Below are 11,911 nucleotides of genomic sequence, written 5' to 3'. Positions count from 1 at the left end.
CCACAGGGCGGATCACAGAGTCTCAGCTGCCTCTGGGGAGCGTTCCTGTAGGGCGGTTCTGGCCCGCTGAGCCCATCAAGACGAAGTTTTGGAGGGACAGATTGGGGCCTAGCATAGGCTTCGCTCAGGCAGTACCTGAAGCAGCCCCAACAGGTCCCGCCTGGGGCCTAGCGCCCTTTGAAAAGCGGTGGCGGGCGGGCGCAGTGTATTCTGCACTTCGCAGAGTAGGGGTCTCCATCTCCATGGCCACGCCTGGGAGCCGGCCTTTCCCTGGCGGGTCGCGGGACATCCTGTGGCGCGTGAGTGCAGCACCCTGTGTAGCACGTGCGTGGCTGCCGTTAGGGTCTGGCTGGACTGCCGGGCGCCGTCCGCGCCTGCGCGCTGGACGGGGGAGGGGCGGTCGTCGGGATGTCGCGTGGGGAGATTGGTACCCTTAGAAGCTGATTACAGAGTTATTTTCCTTGGTGTGGGAGAGAGCGCATCCTTAATGGAGGGTAGTTACAGGGCATGTGCGTGTGGGACGTCTGGAGTGGTAGCCAGTTACGGGTTGGGAGGGAATCCTGAAAGGAATTTGCCGAGGCAGTGTTAGTAAGAAGTTATTCATGGTTTTCTCTTCCTTGGGAACTCTGCCTTGGATGGAGCTGGTTAGATTAAGGTGGAAGACTTGAATGTAAATTGGGGCAGGAGTTCTATATAAAGGCAGTCTACTTGGGAGGGGCAAAGAAAGAACGTGCTGATAACTAGAAATAAAAAATGGGAAAAAAAGTTGAGAATTGGGGAGGGAGAATTGAGCAGAGACTAGGTTGGGGACTGATACCCAGGATAGGTGTACTTTGTAAGAAGTTAAGAGGGAGGTGTGCATCATGGAATCGATGTCCTTCAGGTTGTTGAATCTACAGCCCTGCATTTTGTGGAAGACAGGAGAAGACCCCTTTTTAAAATCGTGTTTCTGCCCTTGTAGCACTGTCATTACTCTGTAATCTAAGCCCCAAATTTCTGGGTTCTCAGTTCTTAGTCCTTCTTGCAGTCCGAAATTGACCAAACATGCAATCAAGATGTGTTAATGGTAACTGGTGACTGGAATGCAAAAGTTGGAAACAATGAAGAGTGAATAGTAGTTGGAAAGTATAGACTTATTGACAGGAATGAGGCTGGAAACAATGATTGCGTTTTTCATTTTGAGTAGTTTATGTATTGTATATAAATTTTAAAATAAACCACCACAAACTGTGACTTTACACCTGGATTTCACCTGATGGGCTATATAGGAATCAGATTGACTACATCTGTGGAAGGAATCGTTGGAGAAGCTCAATGTCAGCTGTCAAAACTAGGCCAGAGGCAGACTGTGTGTCAGACCATAAATACTCATGGGAAAGTTCAAATTCAGGCCAAAGAAAATTAAAACAAGACCATGAGACCCAAAAGATGATCTTAAATCTATTCCACCTGAATTTCAGAATCATTTTGAGAATAGGTTTGAAGCATTGAATGAACACCAGTGATCGAAGACCTGATGAGTGTCACATAACTTCAAGGATATCAGCCATGAAGAGACCATTTCAAAGACAGAGGAGAAAGAAAAAACCAAAAAAGGATGTCAGAAGACTCTGAACATTGCACTAGAGCGTTGAGAAGCCAAAACAAAGGGAAAACATGCTGAAAAAGCTGAATGAAAGATTTCAAAGGACAGCTCAAGAAGACAAAGAATGTGCAGAGAGCTGGAATTGAAGAATAAAAAGGGAAGAACTTACTCTGCAATTCTCAAGCTTAGGGTTCTGAAATATTTAAGCCTTGAGTCACAATATTGAAAGATGTTATGGGCAATTTATTGAATGACCGAGAAAGCACCAAAAGATGATATAGGGAATACACAGAATCACTGTAACAAAGAACACTGAAAAATTTCAGGAAGTACCATATGAGCTGGAGCCAATGATAATGAAGGGAGAAGTTGATGTTGCCCTGAAGTCACTGCCAATTAAGGCCCAGGAATGGATGGGATACCAGTTGATTTGTTTCAATTAACAGATGCAGCCCTGGATTCCCCCAGCAGTCTATGCTAGGAAATTTGGAGGACAGCCATCTGGCCAACAAATTGGAAGAGGTCCATATTCCTTTCCTCAAGAAAGGTGATCCAACAGAGTGTGGAAACTAACAATCTCATATCACATGCAAGCAAAAATGCAGCCGAAGGTTGTTAAAAAAATGGCTAGACTAGGACATAGACACAAAATTGCCAGAAGTTCAAGCAGGATTTAGAAGAGGCTGTGGGACCAGGGATATCATTGCTGATGTCAGATGGATCCTGACTGAAAGTAGAAAATACCAGAAGAATGCCTTTATTGACAGTGCAAAGGCATTTGACAGGGTAGATCATAACAGGTTATGGCTAATGCGGAGAAAAATGGGAATTCCAGAGCCTTTAATTGTGTCATGTGAAGCCTATATCTAGACCAAGAGACTGTTACGTGAACAGAGGAAGGGAATGCTACTCGTTTTAAAATTAAGAAGGGAGTGTCATTCTGTTTCCATACCTATTCAATCTTTATGCTGAGCAAATTATTTGAGAAGCTGGACTCTGTAAAGAAGAATGTGGCATCAAGTAAGGGGAGGATTCATCAGTAATCTGTTACACAGATGACACAACCTTGCTTGCTGAAAGTGCGGAGGACTTGTTTCAGAAGATCAAAGCATACAGCCTTCAATGTGAATTGCATCTCGACATCAAGAAAACAAAAATTTTTACCACTGATAGATGAAAAAAGATTGAAACAGCAATTTCATCTTACTTGGATCCATGGTCAACAACCTTGGTGCTAGCAGCCAGGAAATTAGGAGACACATTACACTCTGGAAGTCTGCAGGCAGACCTCTCCAAATTATTGCGGAGCATTGATGTCAGTTTGAGGGCTAAAATGTATCTGATTCAGGCAATGGTCTTTCCAGTCACTTGCTATGCATCAGAGAGCTGGACAGTAAATAAAGATGCCAGAAGAAGAAATGATTCCTTTGAGCTCTGGTGTTGGAGAAGAGCACTGAACAAACCATGGACTGCCAAAAGAACAAGCAAATATGTCTTGGAGAAAGGGCAGCCGGAGTGCTTCAGATGATAAAGCTTTGTCTCACATATTTTGGGTATATTGCTAGGAAATCTTGTTCCTTGGAGAGGGACATCATTGTTGGATAGGTAGAGAGTGAGTGAAGGACAGGAAGACCCGCAACCCGGTAGACTGACAAGTAACTGCTGCAGTGGGCTCACTTAGTGTGTCAGGAAGTGTGAGGATGGCACAGGCTAGATCAAGGTTCAGACCTGTTACAGAGTCACTATGGGTCATACTGGATGGCACGTAATAACACTAACATTCCTTGTTGCTGCTGTTTTGCACCGTCAAGATGAAACTGACCTGTAGCTGACCATCCAGTGGGTTTTTAGAGGGGATAAATCACGAGAGATTGCCAATCCTTCCCCAGCAGAGTAGCTGATGGGATTTGAACTATGTGCCTTCAGATTTGCAGCACAGCTGCTTACCACTAGGTTACCAGACCTGCTACTGCCTATATTATTCACAAACACCTATCACTTTTACCTCAGAAATGTGGCTGGAATTTTTTCTTTCTCATTTTACTGCTCTTGTTTTTATATCAACTCTATAATCTCTGTCTTGGCTTATTATAGTTGACTGCTTTCTAACTCCTTTATGTCTTAAATTTTTCCCTTTGATCCATAAACCCAAACACTTAACATGCTTTAAAGTTTTTTGTATTTCCTCCTGTGTTTATTCAACAGTAAATCTTGATACCGTGACTATCCAGTCAATAAAGAGCATGTCTATAATGATTGTAAACACATTGCAAAAAAGAAACATATATATATATGTTGTTAAGTGCCGTCGAGTTGTAGACAACTCATAGTGACCCTATGAATGAAAGAATTGAACTCGTGTGTGTGTGTGTGTGTGTGTATATATATATATATATATATATATATATATATATTTGGTTGCCTTTGAGTCAAGCAAGACTCCTATGAACGACCTATGAAAGGCCTGAAGCCTTTCTATAACTATCATCATTTCTCAAGGTTCATAGAGTTTCCTGAGGCACGTTGTTTAGAAAGTGGATGCCAACACAAACACACACACATACCCTCCCCGCCCCCCACCACCCAAAGCCAATTCTGATTCATGATGATCACATGTTTCAGAGAACTGTGATCCATAGTGTTTTTAGGGACTGACTTTTCAGAGGTAGATTGCCAGGCCTTTCTTCTGGGGTGCTTCTGGTTTAATGAAAACTGCCGAGCATTCACTTAACAGCTGAACACGTTAGCTGTTTGAATGACTCAGCTATTCTACAGTATACCAAAAACTCACAGCTGACCCTCCATTGAGTATCTTAGTCTGCAAATTGCACAGGAAGAGATTGCCTGTCTTTTGCCCTCTGAGCCACGAGTGGATTTGAACTGCCAGAGAAGCTTGGCCTTTGGGTTGCTAACAAAATTCACTATGGAATATGTCACCAGGGCTTCCCTTGACTCATTTCTACTTATGGCAACCCTCTCACATTTACAAGACTGTAAATCTTAATGGTATCAGGGCCTCATTTTTATTCCTTGGAATGGCTGGTGTATTCAATCTGCTGACTTTTTTTAGCAGCTCAACAAGAAACTCACAGGCTACCTGTACTTCTTAAAGTATGTAGAAGTTTCCTAGAAATGTGTTAGTTTTTTAGTATTACTGTAACTATGATCATCAAGGCTAAAGTGACAGTTGTAAGTGACTGTAAAATACAATTATAAAACTAAGAATCCTCTCATCAAAAAGTATTTTATTGATGTAGAACTTGATTCTGGATGAATGCACGTATCAGCTCACCAATAATTATAAGATCCCGTGATTTGTAATAGTGTTAATCGTACAGACCATTTGTGTTTATGTTTTATCGTGTGCTCTAGAATTTCAGTGTAACTGTTAATTCTTAACATTATAACATCTTATATGAAAGGGAGCTTTTGGTGGTTTAGTAGTAAGGAATTGCACTGCCAGTTCAAAGACACATGGTTCCAATCCATTATCTGCTCTGCTGGAAAAGGTGGGCAATTTCCTGTGTGATTTACTGCCTCTGAAAACCTACTGGAGGGTCAACTATGGGTTGCTTCTGACTCAACGATATTCAACAACAACATTTGAAATGTGCCCTCTCTGTGAAGAGTGAGGTTTCGCATAACTGAAATAATTTACTGAGTTTGTTATTAAGGACTTTTTATTTTTGTTTGTTTTATTATAGGTTTTGGGTTGGAGAATAGTTTCAAGTATTGTTTGGTCAGTGCTGCTTCTGCCCATCTGTACCACAGTGTTTATAATCTTTAGCAGCATTGATTTATTTCATCCCATACAGTGGCTGTCAGGTAAGTGGTACTCAGTTGAGGAAAATCATATAGGACATGCTTGTCAAGAGAAAACTTCAATTATGTTTCTAATAACTTATTTTAACTTATAATTAATATGCCAGAGCATTCAAATGTGATAATTTATTTTTTAAATATTGAAAATGTTTTAATTTTTTCCACTGTTGCACATGTCACATGTGATAATTTTAAGGCATCATCTTTCATAATATAAACCACCTTTTCATCATAATAAGAATATAAATCTGTTAAAGACCATGCATGATTACAGAAGCACAAAGATCATCAGGAAATCACATAAATGAAACTAGCTTAAATGTTCGCTTTTCATTTAATAGCTTTATTGACATTCTTTTTTTAAAGAAATAGCTATCCCATCTATTTAAAATTGTAGCTAGAAAAAATTATATATATTTTTAATAAATACATCTAAAATCAAGAACATGCCTACTTCTCACTCATGGGTTTTGTTAACTGACTTTCTGCATTTATGATAATAGTAAAACATCTGTTTTGCACGTTATCGATGTTTGTATGATAGTGTTGAATGCCAGTGTGCAAGTTGAGAGTAACACTGGCTAGGATGATTAAGGTTATGTGTCCACTTGACTGGGTGGCCATTCTTCTCAATGGGTTGGTAGTTATGTACTGATATAATTGGCAGTGATGTAGTTATCATTGATTCTCTCATAATGCTGATTTTCATATAATGGCATCATCTTTGGAGTCTAACCATGTATATAAGTGAGGGGTGTGTATATACTGTTTCTATATTGTGGCTTATTAGGGAAAAAAATGAAATAGGGAAAAGGAGGAAAGAGTTAAAGGAAAGATAGATGCTGTTAATACACTAATACTGTTGAAGGAAAAAATATTGAAGCAGACAAATTTGTTTCTTAAAATACTTAAATTCTTAAAATGCTTGGATCAAAAAATTATTAAATTCATGAAAATATAACTGTTGTTTCATAATGCTCGTACTAAGAATTGCTAATTATTGTCCATATCCTGTGTACCAGCCACCATGTAAGCACCATAAGGTGTCACTGGATAGGTTAGTGTTCAGACCTGTTGTTCACAGGGTCATTATGAGTTGTACTTGATGGCACCAAAGAACATCTGACAGTCTTGTAGATAAAGTCATAGCCTTATATTTTTAATGACGTTAGGTTACATAATCTGTAGATACAAAGTACCTGAAGTAGGATTTAAACACTGATCTTTCCCTTAAAATCCTATCCTTTTCAATTATGTCACACTCTAAACTTGAAAAAAAAAGTAAAAAGAGCTGAATGTGACCAGAATAGGTTTTCAAGTCTTTTATAAGAATCTTGCTAAAGGCTTAAGAAGCAGTAATACTCTTGAATTCCTTTTCTTCCCTCTCATCAATAACAGTAAAAAATTCACTTGTTTTGGAAAGCAGGAAGTATGCTTTAAATTTTTCATAAAAAAATTGATAAGTTTTAAGGAATAAAAGCTTTACTTTGTGACTTTAATTTTCAAGAATAAAACCTTTATTTTGTGACTTTTGGAGAGAATTACTGCTAAAGAGTGAATACATGTTCTTTTTCTTGCAGATATATAAAAATTACTTTATGGATGGTTCCCACAGGTTAGATGGGATTAACCCCTAAATCAGTGTAGGAAGCTCTCTGTTTCTGTAGCCACCTTATTTTTGTCTGTATCACTAACTGATTGTAGCTGTCTATCTACACAACTACAGGATACATAATTAATTGTGTTTAAAAATTGTTCAGAATTGACATTATGGATAGAAACTGTTTTGTTTTTTTTTTTGCTATGGGTTCTTTAATCCTGATAGCACAGTCTCTCCAGATTGGATTCATGCAGTTTCCCCCATTAAATGTTACTTACTCTCTTCAGCTTTTGCCTTACAAACCCTTTTCAGAGAAATTGTACTCTTTTCATTATTAATCCGGTCACATGAATCCTATCATTCTTTTGACTGTATAATTCTTGGATAGAGTAGTTTAATTATGGATGCTTAGAAAGTATACTTCATTAATTTTATTCAGTGCACTGTGTTTTAAAAATAATTAGTTTTATTGTTCCTTTTTGGTCTGTTCAGCAAACATATCCTCATTGTTTTTATTTTTTTTGGTTCAAATTTGTAGAATATGTTGTATGTGTGTATTTATCTCTAGATATTCATCTACATACGGATATATAACTACCTCCTTGTTTAGAATACATTGTGAAAATTGAAAAGGAATATTGATTGAAGCGCTCTACAGTGTTCATGTATATTTAACAGGGATGTCATGAGTATTTTAAAAAATTGCTCATGTGGATAATTTAAGCATGATGCTATTTCTAAAAGTATTCTTTGAACGTTAGCTAAAGGGGCAAAGTAGTAAGTACATTTTAAAAATAAATTTTCTTGTTTATTACTAAATATGTTGCTTTTGGTTTCATTTGATGAGATATATTTATATAGGGTAGTATTTTGTTTGAAGTTAACATCTGTGTCATCTAAAAGAGGTCCTGGTGTAATTTTAGAGTATCCAGAGCCAGGTCGAAATAACTCACACTGCAGGTCTTAAGATGTATCATCAATGTATGTGTAAATTCTTGAAGAAAAGATACTTCTTATAATTTAATTTCTAATTTAAACCTCTTTCCTGTTATATAGTGAATATGACTGCATACTGAATAAACTTTACTGATTTACCTCTCTTTGCATTTTAGATTGTTTCAATGACCTATATAGCTCCTATGTAATCTTTTACCTCCTGCTGCTTTCAGCTGTAATAGTGATAATAAATATTTTCAATGTAGAGTTTTATACAGGTGAGTACATTTGAGTGTGTTTTGCCAAGGATCTTTTGTAAGTGTGTATATTATAAAGGCTGTATTTTTTAACCAAATATATGTAAATATAAATATTATTTCAATGTCTGACCTTAAGAGTATATATAAGTGCTAGTAACTCTCTTTTTAAAAATATTTAGCCTTTTTAATAGTAGATGGTGTGTGTGAAAGATACCATTCAGCAGATGAAACTTTGTAGCTTTTTATTTCTCTCAATTTCTCTCCTTGGTATTCTTCTTTAGATTGCTTAAGTCTATCCTTGTTGTTGTTGTTGTTATGTGCCGTTGAGTCGCTTGCTGACTGTAGTCTGTCTTTATGGTACAATAAAAGCTTTTAACAAAACTTTTTTAATTTTAACACTATTCCTTCTCTGGACTCAGTAGTAGTTCCTTGCTAGACATAAAACTTCAAATCCAGATTCTAGATGTAGTGCTCCTTTCCTTTGATTAGTTCATCTTTTAACTACTGACTGGTGGTTTGCTTTTATTCCACCTGTGACCAGGGTGCTCCGTAGAGGGGAGGATGATGAAGTTTCATTTCACGTACTTTGGGCATGTTGATAGGAGGGGCCAGTCCTTGGAAAAGGACATGATGCTTGGAAAGGTGGATAATCATCAAAAAAAGAGGAAGACCCTCAACAAGATGGGTTGACAAAGTGACTGTAACAGTGGGCCCAAATATGTCAGAGATGATGAGGATGGCACAGCATAGGAAAGGGTTCAGATCTATTGTTCATAGGGTCGCTGTGAGTCGTATTCAGCTCGATGGCACCTAACAACAACTAGGAACTTAGAGAACTCCTTGGTGTGTAGCATGTATTCTTTCATACTGTTCTGTTTATCTGGGCCATCAATATAAAATATACCAGCCTGAGGCTCCCTGGTCTGAGTGATTCCTAAAGCCTGACTCGTTATTTGGCCCATTCCTTTATGCAGTATGTTTTACATATTTACTGTGCACCATGCATTGTATAAAGATTAGGGATAAATAATATGGTCTCAGGTCTCCTGAGAATCATGGTTATGAAGAGACAGAGTAAATAGTAAATGTACTCAGTTATACTATATTGGATCCTATGGGAATATATAGCAGCTGTACTTACACATCATAGAGAACTTCTTGTGGAAATAATGCTAAGTCAAGTCTTGAAGGATGAGTTGTATTAGGTAAAAAAGGAAAAGAATATTTTCAGGAGAAAGTATAGCATGGAAATAGGCTTAGTGACATGTGTGTGCTTGACGTAAACAGATATAATAAGTTAGCCTCTAGAGGTGGGGAAAATTTGTGATGGGCAGGGAACAGGGATGGCAGCCTCTTCCCCCATAAGTGTTCAGCACCTACGGTTGCTCACATTTTTGTCAATCTCTTACAGTCTCTTTATCTTGAGCGCTTTAAAGGAAGAATGTCTGAATGCTTAGGTCAGGGAGTATTGCCAAGTGTATTAAGTTGTTGATGTTCTACACATTCTTCATTAACCCAACTTACCCAGGATTGTCACTTCTAGAAAACTTTCGGATTATCAGGGAAATATTAAAAATTATCAGGCAACATTTTAAAATACAGTGTTGTCAGTAATTATACAGTTTGTGGTTTAATTTTTCATAGATAGTACATATTCACAATTTCAAGTCTTGTAGTGAAGATAACTTGCTATAGGGCAAGAACTTTATCTTATAGTTCTTCACACTTTTATGGCACTGAGGAGAGTCCCTGGATAGGTACTCTGAGCTTTCAGGATATTTTAATAAAAAATAAATGAAAATGTTAACTTGTTAACTGTGCTATCTTTAGTATTTCTTTCTGTACTCTAGATTCTTTGGTTTGGTTTTTGGTGGGTTTTTTTTGTGTGTGTGTGTGTGTGTTTGTCTCTCTCTCTTTGTGTATGATCTTTTCTCAAATTATTTTAACTCAGACTTTACTGTGTTTTACATTGACTTTCTTTCTAAATATTTGAAATGTTTATTCAGGGATGAGAAATAGTAGTTTATGTTCTCTAACTGAACATGCTGCATGTTATTTAAACCACACTGATTTGCTTTGTTTGCAGTTGTGCCTTGCATTTCCTGCTCCAGACTGGCACTGGTCGGAAAGATCTTTCATCCTCAGCAAGTTATGCATTCACTTGTTCATGCTTTTATGGGGATGGTGATGGCGTGGTGTGCTGCCGTGATAACCAAGGGCCGATACAGTTTTCTTGTTGTTCCCTGCACAGATTCTGAGAGGTAATAATAGAAATATTATTTTCCCCTGAGGAACTTTGTTTAGTAACTAAGCCAGAGGTGACCTATATAAGCTAATAGTTTATGAGCATTCTTTGCTTTCTGCATGTCTACAGAAGATACTGTTAAAAAATGTGAGGTTTTGGGGTTTGTTTTTTTTTTAAAGGCATTTATTATGTACAAGACACTGTGCTAAGTCCTGCTGGGTTTATGAGAGGACAATTAACTTAGAGGAGAAGCTCTTTGAAAATTGGATCCAGTTGGGAGATTAAGACATGGATATTACAGGAGGAAGGAAGTTTAAAGAATTTACAGTTGCCTTATTGGAGGAGGTGGCATTTAGTTTGAAGAACAAGTAGTATGTATGGCAAGAATAAAACAAAAAGCAATCCCATTACTGGGAATATACCCCAGAGAGACCATGTCTGCCATCCAAGCAGATATATGCACACCGATGTTTATTGCAGCTTTGTTTACAATAGCAAAGAGTTGGAAGTAGCCTAAGGGCCCATCAACAAATGAATGGATAGAGAAACTGTGATATATCCACACAATGGAATACTATGCAGCATTGAAAAACAAGGAACTCATGCAATATTATTCAAAGTGGGTGACCCTGGAGGACATTATGCTGAGTGAAATATCTCAGTCACAAAGGGACAAATACTGCATGGTGCCACTGTTGTAGAATGGGTCTGTCATCAGGGTGGGGGTATGACAGAAAAAACTGGATAAATTATGTATATTGTATTGAAATAGATGAGGGAAAGAACAGATTAGAAGTGATATATGATTGAGTATTATGGTTAGCACAGGAATCCAGAATTAAGGTTGCATAGAGAACTGTACTCGGGGTAGGGGGTGGGGGGAAGGGACGTGGGAATCGTATACTAATGAAGGAATTTTTTTTTTCTCTTCGGAGGGGGAAGCGAGCTGGTGGGGAGGGGTGGGCAGGGAGAAAATTGCGGCAATGAATGAATGGAAATCCAAAACCTCTGTGAAAAAAACAAACAAAAACTGCCCACCACAACAAGATAAAGGTAAATAATCCAGTAGAAAAATGGGCACAGGATATGAACAGAAGCATTCAGATGGCTAACAAGCACATGAAATGTTCAAAATCCTTAGCTCTAAGAGAGATGCAAATGAAAACAACTATGAGATATCTCACCCCAGTAAGACTAGCAAAATTTAACAGAACAGCAAGCAACAAATGCTGGCGAAGTTGTGGAGAAACTGGAACCCTTATTCACTGTCGGTGGGAGTGTAAAATGGTGCAACCACTGTGGAAGGTGGAATGGCACTTTCTGAAAAAGTTACAAGTAGAGATACCATTTAACCCAGCAGTTCCAGTGCTGGGAATACTCCCCAAAGAGACCATAATTGACATCCAAGTAGATATATGCACACCCATGTTTATCGCGCCTTTGTTCACAATGGCAAGGAACTG

The 11,911-nt window shown here is 38.1% G+C and overlaps 1 protein-coding gene across 2 annotated transcripts in view; it reads left to right on the top strand.

Moving 5' to 3' along the window:
- The first annotated feature begins 242 nt into the window (after positions 1–242).
- Positions 243–11,911, top strand: part of NDC1 (NDC1 transmembrane nucleoporin) — a 68,314-nt gene continuing 56,645 nt past the window's right edge. Inside the window, exons 1-4 of one of the 2 annotated variants that reach the window (XM_006879703.1) lie at positions 243–299; positions 5,290–5,410; positions 8,120–8,216; positions 10,405–10,464. In XM_006879703.1, the coding sequence (XP_006879765.1) occupies positions 243–299; positions 5,290–5,410; positions 8,120–8,216; positions 10,405–10,464 (335 nt within the window). Of the gene's footprint in view, positions 300–5,289; positions 5,411–8,119; positions 8,222–10,289; positions 10,465–11,911 lie in introns of both variants that reach the window. The other variant, XM_006879702.1, reaches the window with a different exon arrangement.

Source organism: Elephantulus edwardii, unplaced genomic scaffold, assembly GCF_000299155.1.
Source record: "Elephantulus edwardii isolate Elephantulus edwardi_28Jun2011 unplaced genomic scaffold, EleEdw1.0 scaffold00005, whole genome shotgun sequence".
Classification (NCBI taxonomy): Eukaryota; Metazoa; Chordata; class Mammalia; order Macroscelidea; family Macroscelididae; genus Elephantulus; species Elephantulus edwardii.
This window is presented reverse-complemented; position numbering and strand designations above follow the sequence as displayed.